We start from the raw sequence: 13,777 nt of genomic DNA on the forward strand, positions 1-13,777 counted from the left end.
AGGCGACATCTGTAACATCTCCCAGTTCGCCAACCGCTGCTGCATAAGAGAGGTGACAGATGCTCTTTATGCCAGGAGAGGGGAGTTCTTTGTCTTCTCTATGACCAGCGAGGAGCAGGCAGAGCGTGCATGTGGTTTTGCCAAGGTAGTGCGCTTTCCCCATGGTGCAGGGCGCCTTTGACTGCATGCATGTGGCTTTGCGGGCGCCGCATCTAAATGCTGAGATGTACCTCAACCGCAAAGGTCATCGCTCACTGAATGTGCAGTTGGTGTGCGACCATGCTCCGCACTTCATGATGGTGAATGCCCGGTATCCTGGCAGAACATAAGAACATAAATAGGAGCAGGAGTAGGCCATTCGGCCCCTCGAGCCTGCTCTGCCATTCAATAAGATCATGGCTGATCTGATCTTGGCCTTAACTGCACTTCCCTGCAGTCATGATGCTTTTATTCTGCACCAGTTCACTGTTCCCTCAGTCTTTGAACCACCAAGTCAAACCAAAGGGTGGCTACTGGGCAAAAAGGGCTATCTGCTGACCACGAGTCTCATGAGGCTCTGCAACCAAACCACACATGGACAGCATGTGTACAATGAGAGCCATGCTGCGACACAAAATCTGGCGTCCTTAAACAATGCTTATGCTGCCTGGACCGCTCTGGAGGAGCCTTGCAGTACTTCCCAAAGTGCGTCCCAATGCTGCATGCTCCACAGCCTCGCCATTATTAAGGCACAGCACTTGCCACCAGGCATACTGTGACCAGCTGAGGAGGAGGAAGTGAAAGAGGAGGACGCGGAAGGGAGGAAGCAACCCAGACAGCCCCACTCTGCTCGGGCTGTCCGTGATCGGCTCATTGACTGTGGTACAAGTGAACGCAGACCCAATTCCCCATTCAACAATACTCCTACACCTTACCTTCCCTCTGTTACTGACCATCACAGCGTCCTCTTGGCTTGCATGACAGAAGTCTGAGCTTCCACTGCAGCACTCGGACGTTGGGTGGCTTGAGCTTGTGCTCCAATGGAAGCAATGCCCGTTTTCGGGGGCAAACTAATTTCTATGCCCAGATCTTTATACCTGTGCAAGTACCTAAAGCTTCAACGTCCATAGTTGCCAATCCACGGGATTGCTCGAGTCTCCTAGAATTAAAGATTAATATTCTGAGAGCAGCCCGGGAGAAAAAACTCAGTGTGCACATTTTCTGCTCCTGTTTCGCTCCAGCTGGACTCTCAAACAACAGGGATGTAATACGCCTAGGATGCAATGTGCCCCTGTCCTCCTGCGTGCTCGATCTGTAAAAGCACATGATGGATCGAGTGATTTCTAGCACGCAGAGGATTCTGGGTATTGAAGCAGCCAATGGACCAATTGACGTGAGGTTTCATGTGTCGGGAAACCAATGGTGGGGGCAGGGTTATTATAGGCGGGACATCACATGATGAAACCTCCCAGAATATGGTCCAACCAGAGCTGACAATTCGAACAGCATGCTCTCTGAGGAAAATTCACTTCATCCTGACTCTCCACAGGCAATGCAATGGGAGATCAATGGTATGTTACGTGATTGACTTTAGCATAGAGTAAACACTGTACACAATTTGGAACACATATAGACCTAGAATTGGGGCGATGCCCTATGTTGGGGCGGACGCTATGAAGATAGCGACAACTCAGATATTGACTATACATTTAGCGCCTGCGCTAAGTGTTTGCGCGCGCCCGCAAGCGCAAGCAGATCATGATGTCATTTCAGTGTGCAACGCCTTCTAGGAGCACCTGAGCGCATATTGGGTGGCGCCCGGAGCCTTAACGCCTAGCGCTATTAGTGACAGTTCGAGGGAGGGCTAGCAGGCCCTTCTCGGAGTAGGGGGGCGCTATTTAAAGGGGACAGCTCTAGTGCAGAATCCTCAGCCACTTGGCCTGCTGGATAGAGTTGGTGAGCTACTGTGGAGCAGAGTTTTGGGAATTCAGCTTTACAGTACTTGGGACCTTCAAACCGAAGCACTTGCAGCACTACACCTAAAAGCCTTTTGACCAACTTGCATCGGAATGGGAGCTTCTTTGTAGGGCGACGGCCTCATCGCCCAACACTGTGAAGGGGCAGAGAGACGGCGGGAGAGAGGGCCGGGATTGGCCAGAAGGAGGAGGGGCAATGGAGGTCGGCCAAACCGACGGGATGCTGCGAGGGTCTTTAGGCAGCAGGTGACAAGCCTTGACATGTCGGAGGAGCAGTGTTTGGGAAGGCCCCGATTCCGGAGGGACATTGTTACTGATCTGTGCCACCTGCTTGGTCAGGATCTGCAGCCGCGTGAACGGTGCAGAACCTCTCGGTCCGTGATCGCTAAACTGACTGATGGCCTCAATTTTTATGCCAACGGATCCTTTCAGTCAGCCATTGGGGACATTGCGACTGTCGCTCAGGTTGCAGTCCACTGTTGCATCCGGCAAGTTACAGATGCCCTTTATAGGCGAAGACGTCAATTCATGACCTTGCCTCTGACCCTGCACAAGCAGGCGGAGCGCGCAGGGTATCGCTTCTACTGCGGACTTCCCCATGGTGCAGGGGGTGACTGACAGCACACATGTGGCTTTGAGGGCGCCATGCCATCATCCTTAGGACTTCCGCAACCGCAAGGGGCTCCACTCCCTCAACATGCAGCTGGTCAGTGACCACCGCCAAATCATCATGGCAGTCACCGCGCATTTCCCAGGGTGCAGCCATGATGCCTTTATCCTGCGGTTGACCTCAGTTTGTAACCTTTTTGAGGGGCTGGCTCGAAGACGAGGCTGGCTTACTGGGGACAAGGGCTATCCTCTCTGGCCATGGCTGATGACAACACTCCGTGTGGCCGACACCCCAGCAGAAGAGCTGACCAGCAGCAGCCATCAGGCGACCAGGCACAGTAAACAGCACACTATTGGTGTTCTCAAAAAGCGTTTCCGATGTCTGGATCATTCGGGGGGATCCCTGCAGTACTCGCCGCAGCAAGTGGGACACCACGTCGTCGTCTGCTGCATGCTCCACAACTTGGCGAATCGACGCACCCAGCCAATTCCAGCTGTCCCTCAACGACCAGCAGAGCAGGCGGAGGAGGAGGAGGATGAGGAGGAGGAGGAGGAAGAGCAGGCGGAGGAGGAGGATGAGGAGGAGGAGGAGGAAGAGCAGGCGGAGGAGGAGGAGGAGGAGGAAGAGCAGGTGGAGGAGGAGGAGGAGGAGGAAGAGCAGGTGGAGGAGGAGGAGGAGGAGGAAGAAGAGCAGGTGGAGGAGGAGGAGGAGGAGGAGGAGGAGGAAGAGCAGGTGGAGGAGGAGGATAAGGAGGATGAGGAGGAGGAAGAGCCGGCGGAGGAGGAGGAGGAGCAGGAGAAAGATGGAAGGGCTGCTGAAAGTGGAAGGGCCATACGTCAAAGGCTCATCAGGACTCGTTTCGAGACCCCTGTGGCGGAATGATGAGAGTCTTAACTCATGCGCACTTTGGATGTTTGACGGCCTCTGAATGCCAGCATCACTGAAAGTAGTCACGTGCACCATGCCACATTGAAACTTCTGTTTATTGGCACAAAAGTCTTTCATTACAGCAAAACAATGTAATGTCAACAGAAACCATAAGTTACTAAATAACTGTGAACTCTTTGGCAAAGCCGCAAAACTCAACAAACCTTCTGCAAATATAACAACAGGTGAGGGTGTCCTTGAATTTGGACAAAGAAACGTCTCAGCACCTCCCTCTACAACTGGCCCCTTGAGGGAGAACGACTTCTCTTTCACGCCCGGCCCCTTCCCTCCCTGCTGCTCCTACGTAATTGGACCCCAGTGGCGGGCTCAAGGCTGGGGGACGCCTGCTCACTGTGTGGAAGCACAGAAGCCCCTGAGGTACGGCCTGGCCGACCTCTGGGCTTGGAGGGTGCGGACACAGGATGCTTGATGTGACCATGGCTGGAAGCAGTGTGCCCTGCAGGTGGTGGCAGCTGCAATGCAGACGTCCCAGCGCTGGCATGTGCAATGGTCTCCTGCCGAGAGAGGACACCTGCACCATGGTTGGACGACACACTGGCTATCTGAGGGGAGCGGCTCGGCTCATCCACCACAATCGCATGCTCCACTGATTCGTGGCCTTGTATGGGACTGGAAGGGCCCGGGGTGATCCTAACTGATGCAGAGAGGGTGGCTGCAGTGAGAGATCGCGTTGCCTCAATCTGGGTGTGGAGGAGCCCAGCAAGTGACTGCGTGGCAACAGTGAGGACCTGTGTGCCAGGTGCCAGTGCTTCGGAGAAGCCCTGGACAGTTCTTCCCATTGCTTCGGACAAGGCAGGTGCCGACCGCTCCACTGCCTCGGACAAGCCCTGGACAGACCTTTCCAGGGATTGTCCGAAGCCCTGAACAGTCCTTTCCATAGCCGACTCAAAGCCGTGGACAGTCCTCTCCATTGTTGGGCCGAAGCCCTGGATAGTCCTGTCCATTGTTGCCCCGAAGCCCTGGATAGACCTGTCCATTGTTTCCCCGAAGACCTGGAGAGTCCTCTCCATTGTTGCCCCAAAGCCCTGGAGAGTCCTCTCCATTGTTGCCCCGAAGTCCAACATACTCTTAGCCAATGAATCTATTGACTCAGGCATCTTCTCCACTGCAGCCATCAGCTCCGTGTGTCTGACCTGGGCCTGTTTGCTCATTTCAGCCAGGCGATGCACCTCATCTGCACTCTGTGCAGCAGTCATGACTACCTGCCTTGCCCTCCGGGGAGACGGTGGCCGAACATGCCTATCCCCCTTGCGTTGCTGCATGCCACTTGGTCCGGCAACTGGTTCATCCTCAGAGCCACCCCCCCTCCCCTCCAGGGGACTACTATCCCCAGTCTGTAGATGTGTCCGCTCCCCAGATTCTGCAACGGCTGGTCCGGAGTCCTCCTACTCCTCGCCTCCTGTGGCACTGGCACTGGCAGCTTCAGTGCGTTGAGCCCGAGTTGGTGCTGATTCATCTGAAAGAAGGGAGGTGGAAGAGTGGCTTTAGCAAAAGGACAGGTTTGCTGAAAGCCATGCCAGATTGCGGCAAGGCTCTGACATGGCTGCACACTGAGGATGCATGCTGGCGGGGGGACCAAGTGGAAGGCAACAGGTGAAAAAGGTGAGAGTCTTACCCCCGCTGTCGGAAATGGGGTCGGCAGATGCAGTGGTCACAGGACCAGACAGATGTCCTCCAAGAATCTGGTGCACTCTCTCCTCCAGATCCGTGAGAGTGACCACTTGTGGAGGACCGCCACCGGTTCGACGCTGCTCCTTTCGGATCGTCGCCAGCTTGGACTGCAGGGGAAAGAAGGGGAAGTTCTGTAACATGATGCCTTGAGAGATCATCGCATGCCCCCCATGGTGCAAGAGCCCTTACATGAGGCCTTGAGAGATCATCGCATGCCCCCCATGGTGCAAGAGCCCTTACATGAGGCCTTGAGAGATCATCGCATGCCCTCCATGGTGCAAGAGCCCTTACATGAGGCCTTGAGACATCTGTCCATGTGTGTGGCCAGAAAGGCCCATGGGTGCTTGCTGGCAGATGGCCATTGGGGCATCATTGCAACAGGGTGCCCGAAGTCAGCTGCAGATGGAGGGAATCAGAAGTTTGGTAAACCATCACTCACCCTAACGATCCGTGTGAGGTCGTTGAATTTCTTCCTGCACTGAACAGGGGTCCTGGTAGCCATGCTGCTGGAATTCACCCTCACAGCAACCTCCCTCCAAGATCATCGGTAAGCCTTCTGATTCGGCCTCTCGCCATTGTCTGGATACAGGACATCTCGACGGCGCTTGACTGCAGCCACCAAGTGGTCCAGAGCCTCAGTGCTGAAGCACTCTGCTCTCTGTCTAACCTTCTCCATGCTCAACAAGTTTCTAACGCCAGAGAAGGGCGAGCGCCGATTCTGAGGCCTACAGGGCGTTGGGTGTTGAAGCTCAGGCTGACTGACGCACCCCTTTAAGAGCCGGCCGGCGCCTGGAAGTCTCGTGGTTTCCCGTAATTGAGATTACCTGCGCTGCGCCTGTCCGCATCGATATTGAGTAGCGCCTGAACTTTTGCGCCTTAGGAGCACCGTGCAACGACTGAATTAGCGCCTCAATCCCCTTTGGGGGCGATGCAACCCAATATCGCGCCAGGTAGCGATAAGTTTCGTCTGGCTATAAACTTTGCGCAGCGCCATTTCTAACGCCTCAAGCGGGGCTATACCCAATTTCTAGGCCATAATCTGTACATTATAGGCCGGAAATCATTCAAAACAGGCACCTAGTAAGTAGGATCACCTGTGTATAGATTGCACTTTATTCCTACATACGAACAATGACGGACAGGTAAAGACCCTCTGGTCCATCAAGCCTGTCCCACACAATTGCGATACCTTGTGTATCACAACATATACACTCCACCCAAAGCCATGTGATCTCCTGGGAGAGGCAAAAAACAAATAAAAAATCCAGGCCAATTTGAAAGAGAAAAACTGGGAAATTCCTTCCTGACCCATCTAGGCGATCGAAACTAGTCCAGGAGAGCTAGACAGGGTATTGTATCCCTGTATTTATAACAGCTCAGTTGGCTTGCCTTGCCCTGTAATCCATCTCTGCATCTTGTTGACAATGCACTGATTGAGTTTGCGATTGTTTCATGTTATAGGGTGAAACCAACCGAATTATTGCATCCCACACAATGAATAAGAACTCTTCCAGATCTCACTGCATCTTCACAGTGTACGTTGAGGTAAGCTCAGTTTTGATCTCTTTGGCTTGCAGTCCTCGGAGCCATTCCTTCATACAGGAATAGATTCTTGTTATTTATGGACCAATCTCACAGGCTACCTGAACAAATCCCAAATGTTAGTGATTTATTTAAATTCTGTACATTCCAGAACTTGAGCCAACAGGATAAATGTGAAAGCTGGTGTGGTGTGAAGTTACAGTTTGTGTTTTAAAACAAAGTGTATTAACACAAGTTTTTTTTTGAAGTGGTGGAAATGCTAATGAGCTAGGAGTCCCATACTGGGTAAATAATTTTGTTTTAATTGTTGGCCTGCCTCAGAAACTGATAAACACCTCACACCCATTGTGTTGGGATGGCCCGGTGCCAGATGCTCAGCAGAAGTTGTCTGGTGTAGGCCTTCCTTTCGGGTTGTGAACACAGGAAGATAAAAGACCGAGGGCAAGCTTTCACAAGGCTCATAGGTTTGACATGCAGTATAGTAGTCAGAAGTATTTTATTTAAGCCAAGTACGATGACCCACTGATATGGGGAAGCTTAGCATTTTCATTATTCTTTAATTAAGTGAGTTCAATCATAACTGTTGCCCTGTATGTTCACTTGTTGTGGTATAAAGCAGTTTAACGATATGTATCTGGCCTCTTCTTAACAGATGTTTTCTCAATCCACCTTTGAGAAGATTGGAGAGGCACACGTGCAAAAGACATGAATATCCAGTTCAGGTCATAAGGGTACTATTATTACACCCCTGGATTATGCTATCACATAAGTAGATATTGGGCAGTGAGAATCTGGGGCATGGGATCACCTACTGATTATCACTGCCAACTGAACCATCGGGGGAACTGATGAATAGTTAACGTCCCTTCCCCTACCCAAAACATTAACCTTTCTCTTTCAGTTGCTGATTGACCACCTGACCATTTCCAGCAGTTTCTGTTTTTAAGAAAAGCCTCATTATGTGGATATACTTTAATTCTCCTCCTTTGTTTGCAGACTCGATGGAAGGAGGCTTCAGAAGTCAAGTACTTGTCCTCAAAGCTCAACATGGTGGATCTCGCCGGCTCTGAGCGCCTGGGAAAGACTGGAGTGAGTGACGATCAAAATGCGTTATTTCGCAGGTTATTGTGTCAGTTTGGCTCAGTTGGTAGTTCTCCAGGTCAAATAGTTGTGGACTTGTGGCCCACATGATGAGACAGGACTGGTCAGGTGGGCAGAAAAATGGCAAATGGAATTCAACCCGGAGAAGTGTAGGGTAATGCATTTGGGGAGGGCTAATAAGGCAAGGTTTGGGGAGGGAATACACAGTAAATGGTAGGATACTGAGAAGTGTAGAAGAACAGAGGAACCTTGGAGTGCATGTCCACAAATCCCCGAAGGTAGCAGGACAGGTAGATGGTTAAGAAGGCATACGGGATACTTTCCTTTATTAGCCGAAGCATAGAATATAAGAGCAGGGAGGTTAGGCTAGAACTGTATAAAACACTAGTTAGCAGCTAGAGTACTGCGTACAGTTCTGGTCATTACATTATAGGAAAGATGTGATTGCACTAGAGAGGGTACAGAGGAGATTTACGAGGATGTTGCCAGGACTGGAGAATTTTAGCTATAAGGAAAGATTGGATAGGTTGGGGTTGTTTTCTTTGGAACAGTGGCGGCTGAGGGGAGACTTAATTGAGGTGCATAAAATTATGAGGGGCCTAGACAGAGTGGATAGGAAGGACCTATTTCCCTTAACAGAGAGGTTAATAACCAGGGGGCATAGATTTAAAGTAATTGGTAGAAGGATTAGAGGGGAGTTGAGGAGAATTTTTTCACCCAGAGGGTGGTGGGGGTCTGGAACTCACTGCCTGAAAGGGTGATAGAGGCAGAAACGCTCATCACATTTAAAAAGTACTTGGATGTGCGCTTGAAGTACCATGGCCTACAGGACTATGGACCAAAAGCTGGAAAGTGGGATTAGGCTGGATAGCTTTTTTTCGGCCAGCACTGACACACTGAGCTGAATAGCCTCCTTCTGTGCTGTAAACTTCTATGATTCTACAGCACCATCTTGTCAAGTAATTCAAGTGAATGTTAAAGATCTCATGCCACGATTTGAAGAAGAGCACACAGTTTGTCCAATGTCAGGGCCAACATTCCTTCCTCAACTTTATAGCCAATGAATTATTTTTCAAGTGTAGTTGCTGTCGTTTTATAGGCAAAAACACAGAAACCAAATTGCACACAGGAAGGTCCCACAAACAGCAATGAGATAAATGACCAGTTAATCTGTTTTTGATGGTGTTGCTTGAGGGATAAATGAATATTAGCTATGACATTAGGAGCACTTCCCTCCTCTTCAGATAGTGCCATGGAATCTTTGGCATTCACTAAGGAGGTAGACGGGGCCTCAATCTCTGGATTGATGGTTGAACTCGCAACCTTCTGACTCAGAGGCGGGAAAACTACCACCGAGCCAAGGCAGACACTTGTGTGCAAAAAATGTAAAGGGGGAAAAATTCGGTATCGCCCCATTTGGGGCGCCATTATTGGCGGTGCGCAAAGTTTAGCGCCTGGCGCTAATTATCGCCTCCGACAGCAAACTTAGCTTTTATCGCCCCTGGAGATGATTGGAGCGCTAAATCAGGCGCTTCACACCTGTCTTAAGACGCTAAGGCCGAGGAGCGAGGCGCTATCTCAGAGGGCGGGCGAAGCTCATGTGATGTCAGTCAGCAATGGAGCACAGACACACTGGCGCCAGCCAGTTCTTAAAGGGGTTGGTTGATCTTGCTCTCCATCCACACCCTGCTCATTGCAGCCTTGAATCTTGGCCTGGAGAGACTTGTACATCAAATCTGCTGGAAAGAACAATGGAGAGACCCAGGGAAAGAGCTCAGAGTGGAGCCCCCATAGTCTCTTCTAAATCGATACAAGGAAGGGCAAATCAAAATTAACCTGCAAAGTGCTGCTCAGTACCCTAAACTCCTTTACACAGCGTTGAATCTCTCCAGAAGTCTCTCTCTCTCTCTCTCTCTCGAATGCATGGTGCAAAAATGTCAGCAATAAAAAAAGGCAGGAAGTGGTCGCCTTTAAATAGCGCTCCCCCAGTCCGTTTCTGACTGCAGAACACACCCCTCAACCTGTTGTTGCTAGCAGCAGCCGGTAAGGCAGTGGGCGCCACTCAATATCCGGTCCGGGGCATTGCGTACTCGACTGACGTCACAATCTGCCGGCGCAGGAGATTGTGGCGGTAGTGTTTAGCGCCGCCGCAAAATGTCTAGTTAATTTCGCGAGAGGCGCAGATATCGCCGTGCTGGGCGCTAGTTGCTTTGCACCCCACTTGGCACCCTCTTAAGGCGCTAACGGGAGGCGCAAACAACTGAATTTTTCCCCCAAAGTGTTTAATTTTTCTAGCACTGATATCCCATTAACAAAACTTTATTATAAATAAGAGTGTGCCATTGCATAGTATCTTTTTAATCCATCCTAATGTCCTTTGTGTTCTTTCAGTCCGAAGGACAGGTGATGCGAGAGGCTATGTACATCAATAAGTCACTCTCCTTCCTTGAACAGACCATCATCGCTCTTGCCGATCCCAAGAGAGAGCATATTCCATTCAGGCAGAGCAAACTCACACATGCACTGAAGGACTCCATAGGTAAGTAAGTAGAAGAAGAGGAAGAGAGTGCTTGGAAGAAGCGTTAGAGAATAAAGGAGTGAAATAAGAGGATGAGACGAGCATTAACAGAAAAGTTTACACTAATGTAGTGGCTATGTTACTGGACTGGTAATCCAGAGGCTTGGACTAATAGTCCAGTGAACGTGAGTTCAAATCCCATCATGGCATCATTAAATTTAAATTCAGTGTTTTAAAAAAAATTGGAGATAAAAACCTGGTTGGATTGTCATTAAAAACTCAACTAATTTACTAACATCCTTTAAGAAAGAAAATCTGCTTTCCTTACACCATCTGGCCTATAGGTGATTCCAGTCCCACACGAATGTGGTTGACTCTTAACTGCCCTCTGAAGTGACCTAGCAAGCCACTCAGTTGTATCAAACTACTACAAATAAGAAGGTGGCCCACCGCTACCTTCTCCAGGGGCAAGTAGAGTTGGGTAATAAGTGCTGGCCCACATTCTGAGAATGAATAAAAAGAGTTAGGCCTGGATTTACCTCTGCCATTGCTGTAGTGGATCAGAGAAAATGGGTCGGGGAGGCCTACTGCCAGCTCCCTGCCCCTTAAATGTTTTCCTTCCTCATTCAACCAGGCCCTCAGCTGTCCCCCACTCAAAAATGGGGTAGTGTGGATAAGGAAACCAGCTCATATTTTCCTTCTATAACTGCACTTACACTGTAGTACTACTGACCCCAGGGAAGAACAGAAAAAGGGTGGAGGTACTGAACGTGCAGTGATGGGAAGATTGCTCTTCCCATTGAAGCAGGAAGACCTGGGTGTGGCCACCTCTCCAACTCTCTTGCCCCAAGCCAGAAAATGAGACGGGGGCTCTTTTAAACATTTTGGCCTAGAAATTCGGTGGGCGCCTAGCTCGCCTGGGCGCCGGAAGTTCCGCCCCGGAAGGAGCCGATTGCGCCAGCGCGATATTCAGTTTCAGCGCCCCAAACGGAAGCGCGGCACTGCTCGAGGCGCCCCGCGTCCCTCTTGGGGCGCTGAAACTGAATATTGCAGCGCAACGTGCCGCAGCGCCACACGCTGCGGCACGCCGCGCTGCGGTACTGCAGGCCTTCCTCCCCTTCTTAAAGGGGAGGGGCCTGCACCAGCACGATCAGAGATCGCGAGTGCCGGCAAAAGAGCCCGGCACCGAGGAGAGGTGCCGGGCTCTTTGGACACAGCCGGCACTGCCCGGGGGGGTGCTCAGGAGGCCGGGGATGGCGGCGTGAGGAGGTGCTGGCAGGCGGCCAGCAAAAAAATGGCCGCCCCGCACCCCCCCTTTAATTAGCGCCACTACCGTCGCAGGTCGGCCCCCCTGAACTGGTCGCAGATTGCGACAGGCGTTACAGCGGGGGGCATGACCCAATATCGCGATCGGGGCGGTAGCAGGGCGCTGCGCACACCGATGACGTCATCGGTGGCGGCGCAGCGCTACAGGCTAACGCCACCATTAGCGCCCCGCTAAATTTCGCGGGAGGCATGGCCCGTGGCGCTAAATTCACTAAGTGCCCTCTTTGGGCGCTAACTGGTGGCGCAGCCCACTGAATTTCTAGGCCTTTACCTGTATGTCTTCATGGCGCTCCCTAACCCCTTCGGGTGCGAGTAGCGAGTACCGAGCTGCAGCACTGATGAATTTTCCCAGCTGGTAGCAACAGATTCCTACTATAGAGTGGGGATTCCTTTGGGAGACTGCCCTGCACGCCCAGGAAAACAGGTCAGGCTCAGGGCAGTCCGGCCCCAACCCAAATCTGGCGGCCATGTTCTATCTGTCACCCAAAGGGTTATAGCGTTGTGAAATTGTGAAAAGTGTCAGCTGTGGCTCAGTGGGTAGCACACTCGCCTCTGAGTCAGAAGATTGTGGGTTCAAGTACCCACTCCAGGGACTTAAGCACAAAGAGCTAGGCTGGCACTCCAGTGCAGTGCTGAGGGAGTGCTGCACTGTCAGAGGTGCCGTCTTTCGGATGAGACGTTAAACCAAGGCCCCGTCTGCTCTCTCAGGTGGACGTAAAAGATCCCACGGCACTATTTCGAAGAAGAGCAGGGGAGTTATCCCTGGTGTCCTGGCCAATATTTATCCCTCAATCAACATAACAGTTTATCTGGTCATTATCACATTGCTGCTTGTGGGAGCTTGCTGAGCGCAAATTGGCTGCCGCGCTTCCCACATTACAACAGTGACTACACTCCAAAAGTACTTAATTGGCTGTAAAGTACTTTGGGACATCCGGTGGTCGTGATAGGCGCTATATAAATCCAAGTCTTTTCTGAAATGTTACCAGGGAAGGTCACCGAAGCAGACAGTATGAAATAAGTTCAAGAGACAGTTAATTGTGTTTCTTAAGAGCAGGATTTGGGAGGAAGATTTTCTCTGTACGCTATGTGTAGTGACATGGAAACAAACTTATAAAGAGCATCCTAAGATTTCATTACATGTAGCACACAGAGGAAATCTGTTTCCTAGGTGAGAAGGCAAATGGGAGGGGTTGATATCTGTCCAAAAGGGACGAGCTTGTTGGCCCCAATAGCTATCAAGCGCTTTGGGACATCCTGAAGATGTGAAAACACTTTTCCTGTTCCTAAAAATAAATCGTACGTTGTTATATAATTGTGAGTTCGTAGACTAAAATTGTCCCTTCTTTGGGACATGGTGCATTTTTTCCCCACTTCTCACTACATTGTTTGTCATTTAGGAGCAGGCTGAGGTCTTTGCTGTATACCCAACGTTCTTTCGCTCCCAGTGAGCATCATAACATAGGATTCACTGAATCAGATAGCAGAAATACATCTGTCACAAGCCAATTAATGCAGTACAGATTGTGGGGAAAGAATTGCCCCAGTCACTATGCTTATGGAGGGAGTCACAGCATGCAGGGAGATTCTCTTCCCTTCCCATGGGCAGAAGAGACCTCCCCAGGAGATCAACGCAGTCTGATTGCACATTGCACAGGAGGACACAAGCAGGGATGTCGTCAGGGGTCCCTGGCTGCAGTGGCACCAACCTTTCAATGATCTCAGTAGATCACGAAACATTACTGCAAAGCCACATTCAAACTCACCCTGCTGTGCCACTCATCACATCCCCATCACTCTGCCTTCCCTACCCTACTCCTGCGCATCCTTACTCACACCAACTTACCCTGCACCTCCACCCATCCCTCTCTATCTACATTATCACTTCCCCATCTCACTAGCCACCCCTCACACTCAATCTCATCCTACTGCAAGCATACCAACTAACAACACACAAGGGTAGGCACTTGAGTGGTTTAGCCAATGTTCATGTGAAGTTTCTGTTAATGTGTTGCCAAATATTGAAATCTAGTTTCAACACTTCACCTTATTGAACAGATTTGTGCACACCTTGAGAAGTGTGTTAGTGAGTTCCAGTGAATGTTG

General features: G+C 50.7%; 1 protein-coding gene across 5 annotated transcripts in view; it reads left to right on the forward strand.

Annotated features, from left to right (window-relative positions):
- Window positions 1-13,777, forward strand: part of kif9 (kinesin family member 9) — a 191,976-nt gene that overhangs the window by 41,859 nt on the left and 136,340 nt on the right. For all 5 annotated transcript variants that reach the window (XM_085992553.1, XM_085992555.1, XM_085992556.1 and 2 more), the window contains 3 exons: window positions 6,646-6,729; window positions 7,723-7,815; window positions 10,219-10,366. In XM_085992553.1, coding sequence (XP_085848679.1) covers window positions 6,646-6,729; window positions 7,723-7,815; window positions 10,219-10,366 — 325 coding nt within the window. The remainder of the gene's footprint in view (window positions 1-6,645; window positions 6,730-7,722; window positions 7,816-10,218; window positions 10,367-13,777) is intronic.

The sequence above is a fragment of the Somniosus microcephalus genome, chromosome 7, assembly GCF_052327205.1.
Source record: "Somniosus microcephalus isolate GS21.2 chromosome 7, FLI_Smic_1.0, whole genome shotgun sequence".
In the NCBI taxonomy this organism is placed as follows: Eukaryota; Metazoa; Chordata; class Chondrichthyes; order Squaliformes; family Somniosidae; genus Somniosus; species Somniosus microcephalus.